Source organism: Rhopalosiphum maidis, chromosome 3 (genome assembly GCF_003676215.2).
Source record: "Rhopalosiphum maidis isolate BTI-1 chromosome 3, ASM367621v3, whole genome shotgun sequence".
Lineage (NCBI taxonomy): Eukaryota > Metazoa > Arthropoda > Insecta > Hemiptera > Aphididae > Rhopalosiphum > Rhopalosiphum maidis.
In genome coordinates this window covers 70,136,726-70,161,410 of record NC_040879.1, presented here as the reverse complement: position 1 = coordinate 70,161,410, position 24,685 = coordinate 70,136,726, and the positions used below count along the sequence as shown (strand labels likewise).

The 24,685-nt window shown below is 31.0% G+C and overlaps 3 protein-coding genes and 2 pseudogenes across 3 annotated transcripts; 2 read left to right on the top strand and 3 right to left on the bottom strand.

Moving 5' to 3' along the window:
* Positions 1-843: 843 nt before the first annotated feature.
* Positions 844-2,893, top strand: LOC113558325. The gene is made up of 2 exons (XM_026963790.1): positions 844-1,275; positions 2,078-2,893. The coding sequence occupies exons 1-2, from the start codon at positions 844-846 to the stop codon at positions 2,891-2,893; spliced, it is 1,248 nt and encodes a 415-aa protein (XP_026819591.1).
* Positions 2,894-2,897: 4 nt separating this feature from the next.
* Positions 2,898-4,320, bottom strand: LOC113559022. The gene is made up of 2 exons (XM_026964615.1): positions 4,089-4,320; positions 2,898-3,010 (listed from the first exon to the last, which is right to left on the bottom strand). The coding sequence occupies exons 1-2, from the start codon at positions 4,318-4,320 to the stop codon at positions 2,898-2,900; spliced, it is 345 nt and encodes a 114-aa protein (XP_026820416.1).
* Positions 4,321-11,676: 7,356 nt separating this feature from the next.
* Positions 11,677-14,732, bottom strand: LOC113558326. Its single transcript, XM_026963792.1, has 4 exons — positions 14,593-14,732; positions 14,320-14,518; positions 11,804-12,327; positions 11,677-11,746 (listed from the first exon to the last, which is right to left on the bottom strand). The coding sequence occupies exons 1-4, from the start codon at positions 14,730-14,732 to the stop codon at positions 11,677-11,679; spliced, it is 933 nt and encodes a 310-aa protein (XP_026819593.1).
* A 7,785-nt stretch (positions 14,733-22,517) lies between these two features.
* Positions 22,518-23,263, bottom strand: LOC113558328 (annotated as a pseudogene).
* Positions 23,264-23,639: 376 nt separating this feature from the next.
* LOC113558986 lies at positions 23,640-24,367 on the top strand (annotated as a pseudogene).
* The last annotated feature ends 318 nt before the right edge of the window (positions 24,368-24,685 follow it).

The following is a 24,685-nucleotide window of genomic DNA, read 5'->3' as shown; positions in this document are numbered from 1 at the left end:
ATTTTTTCTGACAATTGGAAAGCTTATGCTAATTTACAACAACATGGATTTCAACATAATCAAGTCAATCACAAAATATAATTTCGTGGACCCTAACCCAGGAACCCACACACAAAATGTTGAAAGAATGTGGGGTTCGGCCAAATGGGGCAACAAAAAACGTAGAGACGGATAGAAATTTTTTAGACTTGTACTTGGCAGAATTTATGTAGGCGATCAAAACTGAATAATAGTGATCCGTTTGAAACTATTTTGAAAGATAAAGCAGAATTTTGGGAATCACATAAAGCATAAACATTTTTAATTATATCACTGTTTTATATTAATTATTTTTCAATTTTTAATATATTTATATACGATGTATTTATTGTTATATGAATGGCAGGGCTATAAAGTTTTCACTCGCTGCGGCGGGGCTATAATAAACCAGTACCAAAAATTTACGGAAGCAGACAAACAAATATATAAATAGGCAAATTTGAAGATTTGACTTTTTAAAATTTGTATCATTAAATTTTTTACCAGCCACTATTTAATTATTAACATTATTATATTATACATAATTGTTATTATTATAAACAATGTAAGCAAAAGTAATAAATATGTATCAATAATAGGCTGAAAGGACTCAATTCGAACAACCTAAAGGTGGGTATCCATTACGCGCGGCAAACTCTCGAACATTGGAGCGCGCGGCAAACCGTTTATTTGCCGCGCGAGCCATTTGATGTATCAACTTTATTTTAAAGCGCGGCAACCTCGCGCGGCAAGTTTTTCAGCTCGCTCACCTCCTGCTGCAGAGTGCGATCCCAACGTTCAGTCTTCGCGTACAAGTGTGCAACCATGGACGTTTCACGTGCACGAGCAGCTGCTGCTTTCATCATAATACATCACATTATTAAAAAAAAACCTAAACGAAAAGCGCGATGGTGGATGAAGAAATTGTACGTTAATCGAATGCAGTGTGGTGTTAAACTTTTGGAAGATATGAGATATGAAGCCGTTGAAGATACAATAAAAAATTTTACAAGAATGACAACTATAGAGTTTGAGCACTTAAAATCATTAATTGAGCCACAGGTGAAGAAAATGGACACACAATTTAGAGAAGCGATTTCAGTAACGGAAAGATTAGGCATAACATTAAGATTTTTAGCAACTGGAGACTCATATACAAGCCTGCAATACCTTTTTCGAGTATCAAAACAATCCATTTCACGAATAGTTCCAGAAGTTTGTGATGCATTATGTAATGCTCTGAAAGATTGGGTTAAGGTAAGTAAATAATGGACACTTTTAATTTAACATATTACCATTTATTGCAATCGCTTAAAATTAAAATAAACTTTATAATAAAAAAAAAGAAATTATTCACTTTTAATCAGTTCAGAATCCATTCCAAATCTTCTTCGATAGAGGAGCTTGAAGATGGTTGTAAAGGAAATTGAACTTGTGGCTGAGGAGACGGAACTGGAGTCTGAGGAGATGGAACTGTAGTCTGAGGAGACGGAACTGGAGTCTGAGGAGACGGAACTGGAGTCTGAGGAGACCGAAGTGGTGGCTGAGGAGACGGAACTGGTGGCTGAGGAGACGGAACTGGTGGCTGAGGAGATAGTGTTGAGTTTTGAGTAGTATTGTAATAGTAAGCATGTCCAATATTAGTAGGAGTATAAAATCCCAAATCAGCTTCATAAATCACATTGTTGATTGCATTTTTCACGTAAATTAAAGTTCGTTGATCATATTTACGGAGTTCGTTAGCTATGTGCTGGCCATAAGTAAAGTATGAGTCGGTTGACGATGTTGTTTCATTTAGAATTTGAAACGCTTTTTCCAACACAGGAGACTCTTCTTCAGTATTTTTTTTCTTTTTTTCTTTTTAACTGTAGGACTATAAGGGACTTTGTAAATATCTGTTGATTCTTCAACATGTTTCTCTGTACTGTTCGTAACTGATGGTGTGGGTTCTCCATCATTATTTTCAGATGTTATCACATTTTGAGTGGTTGATGTCTATAAAATAACGAATAAAATTAATAAAAATAAATATTATGCTTATTTAATTTAATTGTTACAGGCACCAGACTCTGAAGAAGAATGGTTAGAGATAGCACAAGATTTTGAAAGAAAATGGAATTTTCCTCATGTAATAGGCGCGTTAGATGGAAAGCATGTAATGTTACAAGCACCGGTTAACAGTGGTACAGAATATTATAACTATAAACATTTTTTCAGTATAGTACTAATGGCTTTAGTAGACGCTGACTATTGCTTTAGGTACGTAGATGTTGGTTGTAAAGGTAGACGTTCTGATGGTGGTGTTTTCAAGAATACTAAATTATACAAAAAACTAGAAGAAAAATCTTTGAAAATACCCCCTCCATCAATACTTCAGGTCCCCTATGCTATCAAAATACCTTATGTAATTCTGGCTGACAAAGCTTTTTCACTTAATGAATACACTATGAAACCATTTAAAGGAGAACCAGCCAGAGGTTCACAGGAAAGAATCTTTAATTACAGGCTATCTCGAGGACGTCGAGTAGTCGAAAATGCTTTCGGAATTCTGAGCTCAGTATTTAGAGTACTACGGAAGCCTATGTTATTAGAACCTAAAACGGCTACTAAAATTGTTCTAACCACTATTCATTTGCATAATTATTTGAGGAAAAAACCAAATACGCGATCACTATACACGCCACCTGGATCTCTAGATAGTGAGACAGATGGGGAACTTAGACCAGGAACTTGGAGAAATGAACCTGCACCTACATCACTACTGCCTATGCCTTGTATTCCACGAAGAGCTGGAAACTATGCGAAAGAAATACGTTCACATCTAGCACATCATTTTGTTACCAGTGGTGAAATACCGTGGCAAAACAGATATTAAATTGTTAACTTACATCTTCCGTTATAGTATCGGATGTTTCATTAGGTACGTCTTTATCTTTCATAAAATCAAAGTCGTCAAAAGCAAACCACTTTGATACGTAAACTTGATGTATACCTAAATTAATAAAATAATATTAATACAATTAATAATTCATAAAGTGTTAAATGTTAAGTTAATGTTAAAATTAAAAATTATCATATAATTACTACTATTATTAATTCTAAATATTATCAACAAGTAAAATTCAAAATAAAAAACTTAGTATAATATTATACAGTATTTTTTTTTTTTTATTTGCCACATTATCCCTTTCACTACGGTACATTGGTAATCAATACAATAAAATTTCATATAAATATTATATTATATTTATATTAATATTGGTGAATGTATTGATTTTACAATGATGTGTGTTTTTTTTGTTTTTGTGTCTGTGTACAGCATAACTTATTGAAATAATGCTTCAATTTCAACACCGACAACTCAAGTTTTCGATTTTTCTAAATATTTTTTTTAAAGCGTCGATAAAAAAAAATTGGATGATAAAAAAACTTGAAAATTTAATACTAGGTTCCTTATGAGTTGTTCTTATTGTAGTTAAAAAAAATCAAAAATTGTTTATCACAATTTTTTTTTATAAACGTTTATAGTTCAATTTTTTACAAAATATGTCAAAGTCGCGAAAATTTGTAAGTAATTTTGTAGTTGAAAAATCATAAAAAATTTTTGTGTTGATGTCTAAGGTTAAAAAATTCAACACTAAGTTTTCCACAAGTTTTCCTACAAATAGCTATAGAGAAAACTCGAAACATTATTGTAGGAAAAATTTTAAGTGCGTTTGAATTTTAAATTTTTACGAAATAACGTAATGATAACGATTAACGGTTACTTGACAACAAACACCATATGAATAAAAAAGTTTATAAATATTGTGTTTATGCATGTAAAAAAAATATCAGCATTGATGATAATTTTAACTATGAAGATAAAATAAAAACTGTGGGAAAGATACCTACTTCTAAAAATTTAGGTTTTTTATTATCATTAATAGTGCTGTTATCGCACTTGTATGTACACATGGGTAGTGAAAGGGTTTTGAATAATATAATAAATAATACTTTTTATGTACTTCTGTGGTATCTTAAATAAATTATTTAAGTATTCTTTACAATACTGTGTGATAGGTACTTACCAGAACCAGTAATAAGACTTTTGGCTATTCTTGATTTCTCTCTTCTATAAGACGCCAGAAGCGTTGTCATTTTCTTCTTCAGTTCGACAGCAGGTATGTTCATTACTGAACTTATTTCTTTCCACGCATCTTCTCTCACTGATTTATTGTGGTAAAGTGGAGATTTACTATTCCATAAGAAATCTTTAGCTCCATACAATTGTATTAAAACACGACACTTTTCATTATCCATGGTGGTAGCAAAATCGTCGTATTGCCGCGCGAGCAAATTTGAACCGACAATGGCCGTCCCTACTGCTCGCGAGCAATTAACTGAAGCTCCTTTGCCGCGTGCGTTTTTACCGACACAATTTGGCTCGCCGCGCGGCGTGTTCGAGCGCGGCAACAAAAATGTTGGCTAGCGCGGCAACTAGGTATCCATTTGGCGCGGCTGCCGCGCGCGCCAATGTTCGAGAGTTTGCCGCGCGTAATGGATACGCACCTTAACAATATTGGACGGACTCAACTCCGATAACCCTAAAGTATTAGTGGGACTCAATTCAATGTCAGCCGCTATTAGGTAGTCATCCACTGGTGCAATACTGTGTCCCGTCGTATGCCCGGTTCTTTTTTGAATGAATAAAAGAAAAAATACATACCGAAAGTATAAATGATTTGTCTCGCTATCAGTCTTCAATCAGTGTAAATCGTTAATCGATACATGTTCTCGGCAATCCTACGGCGAATTGTTATACCTCCTAACGTCGAAAGTCGATGCTATATTGTAGCAGAAAATGTAAAAGTCGATTGCTATGTTTACTGTTTAGGAGTATTAAATAAAACATAATCAATGTAGGCCGCCATCTACATCGTGCATAAGTGGAATTGTATTTCTATAGTGTATTATATCGCATGCCCGGTTCTTTTTTAAATAAATAATAACATATATAAATATAAAAAATGGTAATTGTTTCATTCGACGGCAACTAGTGTCATATTGTTTTCATGAGCTATACCTTTTGTATACAAAAAAAAAAAATGGATAAAGATATATATGACACTCATATCTTCGCCATGCGCAGATATTAACTATCAAAATAAAGAGTCATGTGTACTTGTGATCTTTTAAATGAATAGGAAATACAATTTTTTCTTTGATAATAAATAGAGCATGGATGTTATAGTACTAAAAAACTAGTAAAATTGAATTATATTTGTATTTTTGGTGATTACAGTAAATTTAAAACATTTTTAACAAAACGCTGTTTTTTTTTAGTGTAATACTTCAACCAATTTTACTAGTTTTTTAGTACTACAACATCCGTTCTCTAGCAAAGGCCTATACGACAAGATACAAAAAATATACTATTAGTATATACACTTAAAACTTGATTCTGAGTTTAAAAATGAAAAAAAAACAAAGCAAAATATACAAAATCATAATTATTATACTTTATCCATATCTTTTTGTAACATTGTCACTAGGGTAAGAATAGATTTAATTGCTTGTTTTATTTCATTCTCAATAATACATACAACATCATTGTCCAAAATATCTGTTGTATTATGGTCATCGATTCCAATAAAACTTTCTATTAAATAAATTAATAGCATTTAGTATATAAATATTTTACGAAGTTAATTAAAAAAGAATTAGAAAATATTAAATTATAAGAACATGAAAATATTCATTTTAAATCGCATGAAGAAAAGCGATTATTAAACGACATATCTTTACCGCCAAATAAAAGTAATATTTTCACAACAGATTCTTTAATAATATTTCAATGTGACCCGTAAGTATTAGTATTGGTTATAATTAGGGCCCGGATTTTTATGCAACATTTTTTGTTAAATATGCACATATATATGCACTCAAAAATTCAAAAATATGCAAATAATATGCAAAATAATTTATTGTTTAAAAATACAAAATTTAAAAAAAAATTAAAAAATATAGTATTAAGTGAAAAAAAATACAATTTAAATATAATTTTTTAAAATTTGTATAAAGCATAAAAAGTTGTATTAATTATTGAAAGAATACCAACATGATGAAACAAAATGTGCTTTTAAATTATCAAATTGAAAACTTCTACGATTGTCGCGTAGCATTACCTTGTATTTCGAAAAACTTCTTTCCACATCTGCTGACACAATTGGTGCGTATTTGAAACAAGAAATATCTTCTGGTGACAACTCTGCAAGGTCTTCATTGTCGTTTCTTATTTCTTCACTTATAATTTCAGAAATTTTTTTTATTTGTGATAATCCGGGATTTTTTGATAATACTTCCGATAACTTAACTTTAGCAAATTCAATACCTCGTCCTCCTTCACTCAATTTATTTTCTACATTTTGAACCAATTCTAGACTTTTTCCAAGATTGACACCCGATTTTTCTAGACACGTAATATTGTCTGTTATGCATTGGAAATTTGATAGAATTATCGAAAGTTCATTTTTGATCGAGTTATCATTAAATAATTGTTGTGCATTTTGAATAGACTTTGCATCATTTGGGTTAAATGTTTCGATAACTTCTTTGACTTTGTCAAAGTTTTTACCATAATAAAACGCTGCATCAAGCCACGTTCCCCATCGGGTAATAATAGGTTGTGGGGGTAAACTTAAGTTTGGATATTTTTCTTTAAAAGTACCTACACGACTAGGTGCTTTTAAAAAAACTTTTTTTGTGTTAGATATCAACAAATCAACATTTGAGAATTCATCCCTAATAGCTTCTGATAATCTATGAAGCCCATGGGCCATACAAGTAATATGGATTAGTTTAGGATAAAATACCTTAAGCGCATGTTCAGATTTTACCATATAAGGAGCGGCGTCTGTGACATACAATAACACTTTGTCATGCAATACTTTTTCAGGCCATAATATACTCATTGAATCATTGAATAATTTCGAAATTGTTTGAAAATTTGTCTTTTCTAAATGTTCAACAGTTAAAACAATTGGTTTTGTTGAATTTTCAGAAGACAGAGAACCAATTATTACATTTGCGACATATCGTCCTTGGACATCAATAGTTTCGTCTATTGATACCCAAATAGAGCTATTCCCTATTTCCTTCCTAATCTTACGTAATACGTCTTCGTAACATAATGGAACATAGTTTTTTCGTACAGTCGATTCATCGGGTAATTTTAGTTTAATATACTTTTCAAAAAAATTGTTAAATTCTGCGTTTTTTAATTTCCATAAAGGGATATCATTTGCTACCATAAACGTTGTTAAATCATTGTTAAACTCATTTAAATGTTGGTTATTTGTTCTAGCTTGAGTAAACGATTTTTGAATAAATTGTTGACTGACCTGTTCTTTGTTAGACTTCAACTTATAGTTTCCGATGTGTTTTGAAGTTTCTAAATGTTGTGCAACCTGTGATTTTCTATTACACGACACGTTGATACCACAACAAATACAAAATAATACACCTCCGTCTGTTTTAAAAATGCCTGGATATTCGGTTACATAATAATGTGCTTAATTTGCCTTTGGCATTTTTTTAAATGTAGATAATTGATATTAAAAAAAAAAACCGTGGACACATTACACCGACGAACAACAGCCAGTAACTAATATTACTATAATATTATGTTAGCTTAATCGTATGTCCCAGAAATCAGATTATGATATATATATATATATTATATATATATTTATCTATAAGATAACGTCTATAATGCGTCTATACGTCTGTCACGGAATTCCCTTTTATAAAATATTTTGTTTTATTCGGTCGAATTATATTTGTCAGGAACGTCGGCGATCGGGCAATATCGGCATGTATATCAAACTTTGAGTAAAATTTAAAATATTTTATCAAGTATTTATTAAATATGCACATTTTATGTAATTACCCCGAAATATGCAAAAATATGCAAAATAAAAAATTAACAGTAGAATCTACGTTTTACGAAACGTCAAGATATTTAATCAGAATTATTATACGTCAAATGTAGAAGAATATGCATTTGCATAAAAATCCGGGCCCTAGTTATAATCAATGGTATTATCAATAGTTGCTACTACAACACCATCATTGTTGGTAAGACCAACGGCGATGGTGGCGTCAAAAAAAATCATCAACAGCCGTTATAACGACGACGGCAGGAATAGCGCCGGTGATAAAAAACAATACCAACCATGATAATATAATTTATTATAAATAATTATTTCATAAAGGGTACCAATAAAGTAACAATATCAGGACAAGCGTCGTGGAGCTCTTGCTATACTAACCGCAGTTCCGAAAACAGAAAAAAGAATGCGCTCCGGTCGGTTAATAACATAATTTTTATTATTATTACTGACGTGATTTAGCGAAATTTTTACGCTTTTCAATAGATTTAAAATCTTTACCCGAGTTTCTCCAACCCGTTATTTTCGTATTCGCATAGTGCGTATTGTTAGGAACCCTTGCACACACTTTAGATTAGTAAGCATATTATACAATATAGTAGTGTAAGCAATATGTGTATTTTTTTTGTAAGCGACTGCGTCGCCAAGACAAGAACGTAGAATAAGCAACAGTTAGTCGTGAATAAGTAACCGATTCGTATAATACTGTGTTGTTAAAATATTCTTATAATAACATAATTAATAAAATATTTTCTTAAAGTTAAACAGATTTTGTGTGGTGTTTTGAATACAACCCGTAAATGAACGAACTCTTTTACAATATATATATACCTTTTGGCCTTACCGAAAGAGTATATAACAGTATGTTTTGTGAGCCGTACTTATACGGGTTATTTTGCCGTTCGCGTTTGTGGTAGTCGCAATCACGGTAATGAATACTGCTGCCGTAGACGGTCATCCAGACATTTTTCTTAAGTTTATTTTATTTTCGCGTTTTTCACGTCTGATCTGTCAATTATTTGCGTAGTACGAGTATTTCGAAAGCCGTTCGTATACGATTTGTACACACATCGGATTCATGTGATGGTGACGAGTGATTAGGATTGTGGACGCCGATCGATTCTATTGTTTTTGTTTATATTTTCACGTATATTTTTATACGGAAAGCCTTGATGTTTGATTCAAGTCCAGCGATTATTTGACGATGTACAATACTACTTTTGGTTCAATAAATTGCACTATTTCATTATATTTATATTATTTTGTTGTTCTCGATAGCTTAACATTTATAAATATCTTCAACCATAGGTTTTGTTATACAGCATTAAAGTTTTTCTCAACGACGTGTGTACCAAACAGTACAATATTCATATACTTGAGTATATATTATAATAATACATACGTCATACATATAGATGTGAATATGATCATGACAAAATATATATTTTGAATATGAATATGATTGGCGATTTGTTGAGTATTGATTATCGAAGTTCCGGTGTACATTGCTTTGAGAAACGTTCACAATGTATATGTTTATGTGTCATAATTAAGCAGAAATATGCGAAAAAGCAAAAATATTCAGGAAAACTTTCAAAATTTATATTTTAGATCATTGTAACATGATAGGAGTCTCCATAGCACTCTGCTAGATTTTATGTTAAGCAAAAAAAAAAAAATAAGCAAATGTTATAAGTCCCGAGCCCTGCTTATAACCAATTCCATGATTACCACTATCACTTAAACGCTCGAGTCGAATGAGAGTAAGATTCTAATGAATCCATACATTTTTATACAGCACTCAAAATCCCGTGGTTTCCGTTTAGATTTTAGAACTATATGGACATCAGATGGAGAGTTGAGCTGAACAACAATAGGACGAGACCGGGATCCTACTGGGCCAATTCGTTTAGCTGAGGTATAAGGGCATTAGATTCCCAAGTCCTGGAATAGGTCATCAACCAAGACTTTTGAAGTTTCTGAATATTTATTATACTAGAAAAAACCATCTTTCTGACCATCTAAAATACAAACAACCTCATAATTACAAAAAAACTAATTTCTTTTAAAAATTAGATGGAATAAAATTGAAAATGAATGCCTTACATTTCCTCAAAATGAACTGAGTGTAATTATTTTATAACACCAGTATCCAGTGTTTACTCCGTAAAATCATTTTCAGAGGTAGGATTAATGTATGATGCTAAAAGAAATAGACTTCAGTCTCAGAATATAAATAGCTTTTGTTTGTTCATTATAATATAAATCAATTTTAAATATTTTTTATTGTATAGTCATAATATTATGAATAACTGAAAGGGTACCTAGTGTTTAATACCTATTATAATTTTATAATATATTATATATAATATATATTATATTTTATTTTATATTTTATTATTTTTTATGTTTTTATGTTAATACTCATTAGTATAACGGCGGGTTCCCACGGCGCGTGGCTCGGCGATCTTGGCGCGGCGCGGTTGTTGTACCGAGCCTACATATATGCTCGGCATATCACGAGCCTTCAATGTCTACAGCATTCCCACAACGCGTGACTTGGCGAGCCACGAGCTTATCCGAGCCGAATAGAGTTGCCTCTTTTTTTTAGGTCCAAAATGATGCCACCAAATTTCTCAGTTCAAAATGACTAGTGCTGTAGACCAGACGCAAATTGCTGCTTGCGCAGCAGCGTATTTTGTGATATTAAGTGGCGAGTATTTAAAAGAAAAATTAAATGAAAAACAAAAAACAAAATCCAAAAAAAGATCACACTGGATGCATGAAGTATACAAAAGCCGTTCTAGGTAAGACTGAAGTAAAATAATAATTAATCTTGAGTTTTTTATTCAAATATTTTTTTATATTTTTTAATATAAGTAAATAAGCACCAATTGTATTTTATTTTTTATTTATTTATATCAGTGTTAAGTTTTTTAATATATATACATTAAATATGTATAAATATATACATTGTATATTAAACATATTTATTTATTTAGATAATTTTAAAACTTTTATAAAGACACATATTTTTAACAGTTTTTTTTAATCATTAAATTTACATAATATAATACCCATAAGGACATAATAGTTTATCATTTAATCGTTATTCGTTACATATACATTAGAAGCGAGTGCTTTAACGTATACTTATTTTTTTAATAGTAAATAAGAATAATTCAAATATAATTATATTTCAGATACAATGCCACAAACTTACTAGACGATTTGAGACAAGGACCTTCAAATAAATTTGAAAACTTTTGTAGGATGTCGGCGACAGATTTTGAATACCTTATTCAAAAAATTGGTCCAATAATATCAAAAACGGATACAAATATGAGGAAGTGCATTCCTGTCCAAGAAAGGCTGGCCGTTACCCTAAGATTTTTAGCCTCGGGAGATAGCTTCAAGAGCTTGTCATATTTATTTAAGTTTTCCGTTCAAACTGTTTCCAGATGTGTACAAGATGTTTGCAAAGCTTTAAATCAGGAGTTAGAATCTGAAATCACGGTAAAGTATTTGTATTCAAATTAAAAATAACTGTTGTATAAGTATAATAAGTATAATAGGTTACTTTTAAAAGAATAATATAAAAAAAATAATTAAGAATAGGCAGTATAAAATGTATAAACAATAAAAAATAAAGCATTTTTATATTGTAACTCCTGGTATATAAAAAAAAATGTTTGTACATTATTACATGTGTATATGTTTTTGGTACTTAATCCAAATTTTGTTCTCCTACATTGCTATGTTGTGATGGTGTTGGTGATGGATTTTGAAATTCCTGACATTTTGGAGATGGCATGGAGGTTGAGTACCCAGAGCTGGATTGCTGGTTTTGAGATAAATCACAATAATATGTAGTAGATGGCATAGATGATATGTAGTCGGGCGATGGTTGTGGCTGAAAAGATGCAGATGATGATGATGATGTGGTTGAATAATTATCATTTGCTAAGTATGGCGAATATGTCGGGAAACTGGTACTTGGGTATTGATAATGAGATGATGGCTGCACCATTTGGTTAACAGAATGTTTGAGGCGAAACATAATATTATCGATCTCCATCATTGCGATATCTTGATTTTCTTCACTAAGTGCTTGTAATTTTACGCATAACAAGTCGGTAAAAAGTGAACACTTAGTTTTTGCCGGAGTTAGTGATATCTGTTTTAAAAACGAAAATGCTTCGTCCATCCTGTTTTCAATTATTTTTACTTTATCGTCAACTTTTCTTTTTTTAGTGAAATTACTAGATGGGCTTTTGAAATTGTTGTTCAGATTCTGAGGTACATCCATTTCAGAACTGTCCTGCAATTGACTATCTTCTACCGTAATTTCACTACCATCTACCGAATTGTCCAATTGCTAAATATAATAAATATGATTTAGTATTTACTCTTAGTACCTAATGGCTAATACAGTATAGGATGAATTAATTTTTGCCGAAAACATTGCATTTGAAATTATGTGTATAATCAGAGACGTACACTACTATTAAAATATCCAAATTAGATAAGTAAACCAAATTAAGTAAAAGTAAAAGTAACCGAATTTAGATTATATAAACAAGATTCAGATTAAAATAAAATATGGTGTACTATTTTTGTCCGCGTCGTCGCTGTGCGTCGACGATAACGCTCATATTAATTATTATATTTAATTTATATTATTAGTTTGTCTCTAAAACCAAACAATTTAAATTTACAACATTATTTTGTTTATGTTGAAAGTCAAATAACAATAAAATATAAAATCGATATGTCATTCGCTCAAAAATATTATTATCTATCTTCTTTGTAATGGTTGATTTCACTCTGAGATTACTTAAAAACATAGAAAAAATGATTCTGCGTAAATGCGTTTTGTCTATGTTGCACGTGGGCCAGAGAGAGAAAACAAATAGTGCGCTGACATCCTCTTAACAAGTAGTTATTTGAAAAATGTCTTAAAATTTTTTATAAAATATACATAAAATAATATAATTTAAAATACAAAACGGAACATAATGAAAAATATATAATTTTTGTTATTTTTAGTTGCCAAAAAATTCGAGTGATTGGAAAAATATAGCCTTAGATTTTAATGAAAAATGGAATTTTCCCAACTGCCTCGGAGCTATTGACGGAAAACATGTAGTTATCCAAAGCCCTGTCAATAGTGGAACGGAATACTACAATTATAAGGGGACTTTTAGCATTGTGCTCATGGCTGTAGTGAACGCCAATTATAGTTTTACCTTTGTGGATATCGGCTGTCAAGGGAGAATCAGTGATAGTGGCGTATTACGGAATACATCGTTCTTTAAAAAATTGGACACAGATAAATTGAAATTGCCTCACGACGAAATACTTCCCAATACGGATGTGTCGCTACCGTATGTATTTGTGACGGATGCAGCTTTTCCTTTAAGTACAAATATGATGAAACCGTACTCGGGAGTATACGAAAAAGGAAACGCCAAAAGAATTTTCAACTACAGACTTTCTCGAGCACGCAGAGTAGTTGAAAATGTATTTGGAATAATGGTATCAGTTTTCCGCGTATTTAGAGGACCTATACTTCTAGAGCCGGAAAAAGTAACAACAATTACAATGACATGTGTATTGTTACATAACTTCTTAAGAAGAAGCAAATCATCAAGTTCTTTTTACACACCACCAGGAATTTTCGATAGTGAAAGTAATGATGGAAGTATAGTTCCAGGCTCTTGGAGGTCCGAACAAAATGATTCGAGTTCCATGTTCCCACTACAAAGATTGCCAAGAAGATCCGGCCTCGACGCAAAAATTGTTAGAGATCAGTTCTCTGAATATTTTGTGACAAATGGAAAAGTGGCATGGCAAGAACGAGCATAAATACAATTATTATTAAAATATTAAAATAAAGATGTTTCCATTTTTAGAATCAAACTAAACATAAATTTATATTTTGTATTTGTTTCTTTCATGTTATTTATATTTATTTTCGTATAGCGTATTTATGTAAGTCATATAATTAATGGTTATTAATATCATTGATATTGTAACAATGATATACATCGTACAACTTATCCACATAATAATATAGAACGTATAAACTATAAACATCGCTATTTTGGAAAAATGTGAATACCTACCTTGAACAAAAACATCATTGAGACCTATAGCCTACAATACATAATAGAATTATATTCATTCTTATGGGCAGCTAAAGTGAATGCAGAGTAATTCCATAATATTATATAGATCAAAAAATTTGTTAAAATCAGGTAATAATTATTACTTTAATAGTTAAATTAAACCTTTAAATTTAAATTTCACCTTTACTAAATTACAACACTAAAATGTATTAAAAAAAAACAAAATTAATTAAACTTGCACCCGTTGATATGGTTTTTTTCGCCTCATAAACATCACGTAAAAATGTCATTGAGTTGTAGGCAAACCAATCAGGTTTGAAAACTTCGTTAGAACCACTACCAGTACTCATGCTAGCTTTGACTTTATTGGAAAGTTTTCTATATGTGGCCATAAGCGAATCTTTTTTTTTTTTAATTTCAGTAACATCAGTTTTGACACTAACATTAAATACAAAAATACATAATTAAAAACAAATATTTTATTTTAATAAAAATAAAAAATAGTTTGCTACCTTAGCTTGCTTTCAATTTCTTTCCAAGCATCGTGAACTATATTTCTATTTTTATGACCAATATGACGTGGATTCCAAATTGCTGGTTGAGCTTCATACAACTCCAAAAACTCTAATACATCATCATTGGTCCATTCCATGTTTTTAATTTAGTTTATCAAATTTAAAAAACCAAAAATATGCATAAATATGAAAAAATTTAATTAATTCACTACAGTAAACTCGCCGAACCGCGCGCTCGTGGGAACGCTGTTTAAATGCTCGGCTCGTTTCCTTTGGCGCGGACACATCGGACCGACAATTTTCGGATAGACACGAGCCTGGCCGAGCTATACCGCGCCTAGACGAGCAAGAGCGTTTCCACGGCGCGTGTAGTATACCAAGCCAGCGCATTTGGCTCGTGGCTCGCCGAGCCACGCGCCGTGGGAACCCGCCTTAAGACTAAGTACTAAGTAGTATAATATAATTGCTTAACTAATAATTAATATTATTTATAAATATTCAACTAACTTTCTCGTTGTAAATTTTCCTATTTTTTTTTTATGTATGTTAATTCCTTTGACTCGTCCGGAACACGGTCAAAAAAATTAAAAACCACGCACGCATACTAATTAATACGCTGTACTGCGGCCGCACGAAAATTAGTTACCTGGGAGTTTTGATGTTTAGTAGCTATGTGACCAAAAACCTCTACATCCCGAATTCATATTCATCTCGTAAATTTTCCTAACTTTTTTGTTAGTTATATTTTTAATATTTTAAATGCAATATTTGGTATTTTTTAGTGTAAAACTTCAATCAATTTATTAGTTTTTTAATACTACAAAATTCGTTCTCTAGAAAAGGCCTATACGACAAGACAGAAAAAATACAATATTACCTACATTACAGGTTTTTAGATTCTAAAATGCATATTCAATTTGCTACTGGTTTTAAAAGATTATACATAGTTTCAACTTGAACCCAAAATATTGTGTTATCTAATATACTTGTTACTGATTTTTTACTTAATAAATTTATTGACTTATTTGAAATTGCTATTTGCTTTATTCTTTATTAATTATTAAGCTCCTTAAGTTTGCAGCTTCAAATCTCCAACGTGTAGCTACTGGTAGTTTCAATGTTATATTATGACTGCTTTGAACACCTTCAGTACTAATCCCAGCAGTTTGAATTTCTTTAAACAATCCGTTAAGTGTATGAGAGTACTTGAACGGTTTAATAATATTTTTGGTCAAATTTTGAATTTCTCTAAATGTTGGCAGATTTACAATATCTTTACAAAGTAAATTTAATACATGACCAGCACATCCATTTGTGATGATGGATTATTTTTTATAAATATATCCCAAGCTTTTACCACATTTTTAGCATTATCAGAAACAACTGAAATTACTTTTTTTTGTCCAATTTCACAAGCAATTATTTTAATAATTGATAAACGCCTGAATGCTTGTTAGTTCCCGTTTCAATTATTTCATACACAACTAGCTCAGGTGTAGTTAATACAATATTAACAATATTGCGCGGGTACGACGCTGATTCATCGATGAGTGGGAAACAGACGCGAACAACCGTCGGATTTTCCATCACCCAACGCTATAACAGAACGCCTACTCGTGTTTTTATATTGCGCGCGCTACGCGAACTTGTAAATACTTACTCTTTCGACAATGGGCATTTTTGAAGTTTGTTTATTAAATTAAATTGGTTTACAAACGAACGGTGTTGACGCCAAAGAAAACACGGTGGCAGTGAAATGTAATTTTTCGACGGACAACAGTATTTGAAACTGTTGGAGACTTATCAGTGGACAATTTCCATACAATTGCGTGCCTATAAATGTCTGATGGAATTTGGGTAGTCGAAGCCACAGGTGAAGTATTAACAACAGTTTTATTAATATTCTCAATGACTCTTGGACTTGTACTATTTTCTCTTGTTAATACACAATTATGATCACTGATGTCACTGGGGTTATTAAATGATTGCTCACCTATATCCAAACTGCGCACAATTAGTTGATTTGTTTGACTGCAAACAGTGAGATGAATAGATGATCTTTATTAAACTCATCTTCTTTTGAATGTAATACAACGCCCTGTTGTAGTGTCTTATCTTGGCACTGTATATTTGGACGGTTTTTATGTAAAGGGGCACAAATCATTTTTTGTCAGTTGTTAGGAGACTCATAAAACATTCCCAAAATTTTAATTTTTTCTGAATTAAATTTTTTTTTTGTTTATATTTTATTTATAATTGTATATGTTTTTTAACCTATTTGTATAAAATAAATTTCATTATTTCTCATTTGTTAATGACTTGTGACCAATTGCACATACAATATTGACTTGTGACCTTTCTCATATACTGACTTGTGTCCTATAACACATTTAATAAAACAAGAAATTGACTTATGCTCTTTTTCATTTACTTCATAAATTTAATTAATATGATAATGCTTATTGATTAATATAAATTAATATTATAAGGTAATAAAACAAAATAAAGACATACAATAACTAATAATGTATATTTTAGTATTTAAATAATAAAGATAACAAACTAAATTTTAATAATATTGCACACATTCTTTGTGACTAGGTACTGGTTAAAAAATAATAAAATAATATCAATTAAAATATATCATAATATTAACAACAAATAACAACCAAAGAACGTTACTCGTCATCAGACAGTTTTGGGTCGTTCACATTTTTTTTGTTTTTAAATTTTTATAGTAGTCATGAAACACATCTGGAATCAGTGGTAGTAGTAATATAAGATCTGGTTGTTTTTTTTTCAGTTTTTCTGGGTAGTTCTTCGTCATAGGCCATAGGTAAGCTACTTACATTACTTTTTTTCCATGTCAAATCTACTTCAAGAAATACAGCTTTATCTTTTAGTGATGCCTTGTAAAGAACTGTATTCTTTCGGTCTTTTACATAACGCATTCATTTGACATCATGGAATACAAATTTTTCTTCAGTTGTATTTTTTTTTTTTTTTTTTGTTACTTTATTTTAATCAAACTGTTAAAGTCATAAAAATTGATTTGTTTCATATCAATGACATTTAACTTTTCTTTACCAACCCAGCGAATCATTTGAGTCCAATCATTAAGGTGGTTTATTGGTAGAGGGTATCGTTTGCGTCCTTTTTCAATACATGCATGATCCTAGTCACACTATTTGCGTGTGGCCAGGAACTAAAAACTTGTGATCTATTATAGTGACAGTATCTTGATGTTCCACGAACCAAAGAACCATTGCCATCATAATGCTGTTCTTGTTTTGGCCAGAGCAACAGTCACTATACATTACTACATGGTTAATTTCTGGAGACACACATTTTAAATAATTAAAAACACAAGAACCAATATCATTCCTTCCCCTCTTTGCAATAGGTTCACTCCATATGAAACATGATGCTGTTGAAGTATTTATATTATGTACAATTAAATTGTAAGTCCATAACTGACGACTGTAAAATGCAACTGAAGACTCCAAAAGTGGAGTAGGAAGACACTGCTGGAGATCGAAGGACAAAACATATTTATTGTTGTATTCTTTATATGATCTATAACTGCTTGTATGTCCTCAGAGGTTCTTTCATTTGCTGGCTGTGTGAGGCCCCTTTTATCAGATGTCATATTATTAGCAGGAGAATTCAATTTTTTATTGCGAATATTGCGCAGAAATTTAGTAGTTTCACCAAATATTTTGAGAAAACATCCCTTGCAAACTTTAACTAAGAGTTTATTTTTATTGGGAATAAAATAATGAATAGTTGTATTCCTGTTTTTTTTTGTTTTTTCAGTGTCAATCTACGTTTTCGGTTTACTTTTTTCTCATGAAAAGTTATTAATCCAGAAATATAAGTAGTTCTTCTATTGTGAGTTTCCATTGACCAATACATAGTAAATAATTGCTATTAATATTTAATTTTGCAGGAGAGCATTTTTAAGGATTGTTGTCAAATATATTTTTATCATATGGGGATAATTGTTTATAATTGACATAAAAAAATCAAGCATGTTGTCTATAATAATATAACATGCAAATATAACATCTCATTTTTTTCGTTAATTCTCTAAAAATATAAAACATCAAAAAAACTGTTTGTAGTAAAAAGGTTCTATACAAAGGATTATTTTATTCTCTAAATATTTTTTATTTAATAGATAGAACCTATTTACCCTATAGCACATTACATAATTTTGATCAGTTAAGCCAATTATAATTATATTATGATATAATTTTATCTAAAACGTCAATTATTAATATTTTATTAAATCACTTTTTATTTAAATATTCTGTGTAAATGTATAATACTGTGAAGCAACATTAAATACATTTAATAATAAATTCATAAAAATAAAATAAAATACAATGAAAATAATAATAAAAGAATCAAAATTCAAACAATTTTTTTTAACTAATAAAAGATTATTAAATTCTTAGTTATACACTAATATATTTTTTTTTTATCTGCGAAACAAATTAGTATAAAACATACGTTCACCTTCGGGCATAAATTTGTATAAATACTCTACATCTTGAATTTTTTCTTTTGTTATTTTTGGATTATTTTTAGTTGATACAGCTAAGTTTATTTTTTTTAAAGATTGTATAAAATTTGGAGTTGAGTTAGAACACAAGTTAATTTGAATAAAATCATCTACACCATGTAATGTTCTATACTTAACTATATTTATATTTATATTGGAAAATTGAAGTTGAATTACAGAATTGAAAGGAATGAGATTAAACTTAAATTGTTTGGATGTAAATTGGTAATTTTTAAAAGTATTCTTATTTAACTGTAAAATTGTAAGGGGTTTTTTTCATTAATAATTCTCTAATGAACCCAAGTGGGGACCAAATTTCTAAATTTTTTATTCTTTTTTTCCAATCTGAGAGTGTGCATTATCTACTTCTTGAATACAAAAAGGGCCTGGAATAGAATATTTCATTGTTATTGTTTTTATTTTTGGATTATTCGATTAAAAATTGATCATAGCAGTGGATATAATGGAATTTATATTTTGGGGTACACAACTGTCAGACCAAGTTATGATATGTTCTATACTATCTATGTCTTCAACAATTTTAGTTAAGATAAAAATAACAGCACTAGCTAGATCATTGCCCGAGCGTCCAACCAAAGCCTCGTTCCATATCGCACAATATACTTGAGAAGACTTGTCTTTAGGAAAAGAGTACGTAATATATAAAGCCATAAAGATAATATAAAAACTCTAATTTCATAGTTGATATTTATTTAATTAACAAGACATTTTATATACTAAATTATGTGTGAAATACTTAATAGTTAATACTGAAATACATAATATTATCATATACCTATGATATATTTGGTTAAAAATTAGTTTTTATTTATAATTTTAATTAGGTACACGCCACACGGGTATTTGATTAATATATATGTTTAAGAATTTAATATTTATTACTGCTTCGTATTTTTGATAGCAAACATTTGTTTTTAATACAATAATCATAAAACTGAGTACAGTCAAAATGCTTAAAATTGTATTGTGTCATCAACAAATTTTTTACAGAATCGGGTAGAAGTCTATTTCTGTCATCAGTCCATTGTGCTTTCATAAGACTAAATATTCTCTCGACATTGGCATTTTGAGCAGGTATGGCGAAGTAGAACGTGCATATTTTTAATAGTTCTGAAGATGTATCATAGCTTCTTTGTTCAAAATATTTCACCCACTTTTTATCTGATAATAATGATGAAAAGTCTTCATTTTTTTCCATTTGCGACAAAAACAAATTTAAGTTTTGAGATTGATCAAATAATAAAGAGTCGTTTAATTGTAGATCATATTTGTTTAAAAATACAATGCTATTTTCTATATCAGTCCATAAAGGTTTGGTGTTTAAAGACATCCATTTTAAACAATTAAATTGATCAAAATTGACTGTCCATTTTTTCAAATAACACAAACCATGATCATAAACATTTAACATTTCTTTTTTTAAATTAGATACACCTGATTGATTATAATTATTTTTAAATATTTCTTTTACTTTTAAGGGTAAAAATTCTTGTTGTTTTCGTTCGTGTAAAGCATTTTCTACAGACAACAAAATTGACGAAATCTCCCAAATCGAATTATTCTCTTTTTCCATTATTTCAATTTTTGAATGAAATACATACATTAGTGAATGAATAAACCATAAATAACTTTCATTTAATGGATTTTCAAAAAATGATTTAATTGCAATCGGTATATGATTTTGTGACAAAAAATATGACTGAAGTGCTGGATATATTTGTAACAATCTATTAATAGCCGGAAATAATGATAACCGTCTTGTTTTTGAATGAAATAAAAGTTTTTTGTACTCAACATCGACAAAAATACAAAATTTTTTTAATGCTTCTGTACGTACTGTATAAATTGAAAAATAATTATATATTTTTAATATAATAGACTCTATATCTATCGGTAAGCCATCAATTGCATGCTGAACACAGTTATTTAAAATATGAGCAGGTCATCCGATTCCAATAATTGGTTTTTTAATATACTGTTGATGACGATAAAAAATATTATTTGTTCCTCGTCTTTCTACACCACCGAAATTGGTGTTACAATTATCTCCAGAAAAGGCTATACACTTCGAAAGTAAATTCATGTTTTCTAAAGTCTCTATCAATAAATTACAAATTGTTTCACTAGTTTCATTTGGTAATGACTTAAGTTCAATTAAATTATGTTTAATCCCAAAATTTTTATCAAAATATTGAATTAAAAGAGGAAAAATTTTCACAGCACCATGGTTAGACCCATCTGTACAAACTTCAATCAATGAAATATTGTTATCATTAATGATTTTTAAAACTTCTTTTAATGAATGTGGGGCTAAGACATTATTAACAATAGCTTCAGTTTTAGTTCTAGCAGAAGATATTTTAGATGCATTAGCGGAATTAGTTATAATATTAGTGAAAGATGAATAGGACATTGTTGAGGATATATTATCTGATAGGGCGGAAAATGAATTTTGTATTAGGAGAGAGTAGGCTGCCCAATCAGCTTTATTGAAATTATAGTATATTGGATTATATTGGCTAGGGTTAGAATGGGTAGTGGAGAGAAAAATGTTAGTGGTAGAGCTTGAGTTTAACTTTATTATGATCGGAATGTGATCACTGCCATGAGGGTCACTTAATGTGTGCCAAGATAGATTCCAAATAAGATCGGAAGAGCAAATGGAGAGGTCCAAGGCTGAGTCGGTAGAATTTAAGCGCCCAATGTGGGTAGGACTGCCGTCATTTAAGATACAGAGGCCGAGTGAGTCAATTATATTGTATATATGATTTCCACGACGTGAAAATGAGTTTGATCCCCATGCGGGATGAAAGGCGTTGAAGTCACCGCATAGTAGAGAGTTTTGCGTTACTAGGTTGAAAATAGTTTGCCAGAGGTTGATAGGAACATTTATATTGTTAGGAATATAACAAGACCATAATTTTAAAGGATTAGAAGAATCTGATCCTAAAACCTCTACTCCGATGAGGTCGATATTGTGATGGGAGAGTCTATCTCTAGTAATGTCGTTAATGGGCATAAGATTAGTTTTAAAAGAGTTATGAATGGCAATAGCTACGCCGCCATAACCATCAGGTCGATCGAATCTGAAGTTTTTGAAGTCTGGTAATTTAAAAGTACGTGAAGGAAGTAGCCAGGTTTCCGATAAGATGGCTATGGAACATTTGTGAGTGGTGAGTAAATGCTGTAAAGAAGGAAGTCGGGCTGTAATACTTCTAACGTTCCATTGCAGTATATTGTAGTGGTTAATGAGATGTTTATTATTGAAATTTTGGGACATGTTAGGTAATTTAGTTATTATGAATTATAGAATCGTTGAAAATATGGACATTACCTAGTCGGTTGTAACAAAATTTGGAACGGCGAGGAGGGAAGTTAATGACGACTCAATTAGGTTCTGAAGATAAGACGGGGAAAAAGGAGAGGAGAGTGAAGGTGCGTTTATAAGAGATTCGGATAATTTGAGGGAAGGGTGTGTATCCAGGAGAAGTCATTATCGCTTTCATCGGGTGACTTAATTGGGCCATTGGGATTAATTAAGTAGCTCCTGTTTGGGGTGGTATAAGAGGAATCAACAGGTAAGAAATATTTTTTATTATTGTACACCTGGGATGGATTAGATATGTATTTTTTTTTTTTTTATTATTGAAGAAATGGTGGGAATTGTTTAAACTAGGAAAGTGATCATTCTGGAGAGAAGTGTCGATTTCGATGTTTTCAGAGATATGAGGCTGGCTGTTTACAATATCGGAATATTTAAAGGCTGGTGTGTAACATTTATTTTTCTTAAATATTAACGCGTCTTTGTAGGATAGGTTTTCTGTCGCCATGATTTTTTTAATATACTTTTGAAGTAACCATTCCCGGCAGGAACAGGTCAGTGGCTAGGTGAGGAAGTTTGCAGTACAGACAGATCGGGTCGGTGGCTTGTGTGGAGGGGCACGAGTCTATTGAGTGCTTGGTTTCACCGCAGTGGCTGCATCTAGCTTCACTACGGCAGTATTTTTGGGTGTGACCGAATCTTAAACAACGGTTGCATTGGACAGGGGAACGGATGCTGGGCATAACTTCGAATATCATATTGTAGATAGAAATGCCGGATGGTATTTTAGGTGCAATGAATTTCAGTTCTACTGTGCGAGTTTGGATAGTTTTTCCATCTTTCTGAATAGAGATGCGTTTGAATGCCTCTATTGTAACAGGTGAACATTGACCCTCGAAAAATTCTTCTTCGGAAATATTAATATCTAGTTTAATGATTCCATACGAGTATATGAGGCTGCTGGGAATATTTACGTGAAACCCGTTAGAGCGCGGAATATCAGAATTTAAGCAATTATTGCCGTTGAGGATGGAATTAAAAGTAATTTTTATCTTTTAAATTTTCAAGTGCTTATTATTTTAAAACGATTTTAAATTTCCAAGTGTTTATTATTTTAAAACGATTTTTAAAAACATGGCTGGTTCAATTGAAGAAAACGCAACGTTATACAAGAAGAAGGCCTTTACTTATGTGCCGCCATCGCCACCAGCCGACCTCATTGAATCCACAAGCTACACACTCGACTTTGCGGTCCGAAAATTTGTACAAGTTGGTATTCTATCAGATGAAAACTACCAGGTCGTTGTAAATATATTAACTTCATCGCGATACGTTCAGATTACTACAGACTTTTTAAAAAAATATATATTCTTATATGGGACATATACTTTCCTTCATACTGGATACACCGCAGAAATATAGTCGCGTTATATTTTTCGAAGATGAAATAATGAAACTATCATCCACGGTATATACCGGTGAAAATGTGTTGGTGATTGAAGATAAAACTCAAATCGGTTGCAGAGTGTTATTGAACCGGGAGGACCTTATTCGACTACAATATCTGGAGCGGAGCATTATAGAAAGTATTATACGAAAAGAAGTATACACCGTACCATTAATTCATTACCAGTCCGAAGAGTTTGTGACATATCTACGAAAAATGTACACAGATGGAGTCGCCAGCTAAAAATTTGGATGAGATGACGACATTCATTAAAAACGTACAAGACGATCGAGGTATAAAATCTTTTCCAAACCTATCAGCTCAAATACAAATGTGCTCAACTAAACAATTAGCAGAATCTGTGCTAAATAAGGTAGTTCATAAATATAATATTACATGTAGAAAAAATATTTAATAACATTTTTTTATTTCAGAATGTTGAGATGAATTCACCGACGTCGCCAAGCTATTCACCGGTCACCAACATATTCAGCATACACGACGATCCACTTACATATGCTATACTTAGACAGTTAAATGTAATTTATATAATCATATTTTTAAAAATAAAAAAAAAATATTAATTTTATTTACTTTTTCCAGCCATTAGATCATATTGACGACCCACAGACACCGGATCATATTGACAACCCACAGATACCAGACGAGATTTCCAATCAACAATCGGTCGACGTAAACGACGGACCAGATTTTTTCAATCTATTTTATTCAC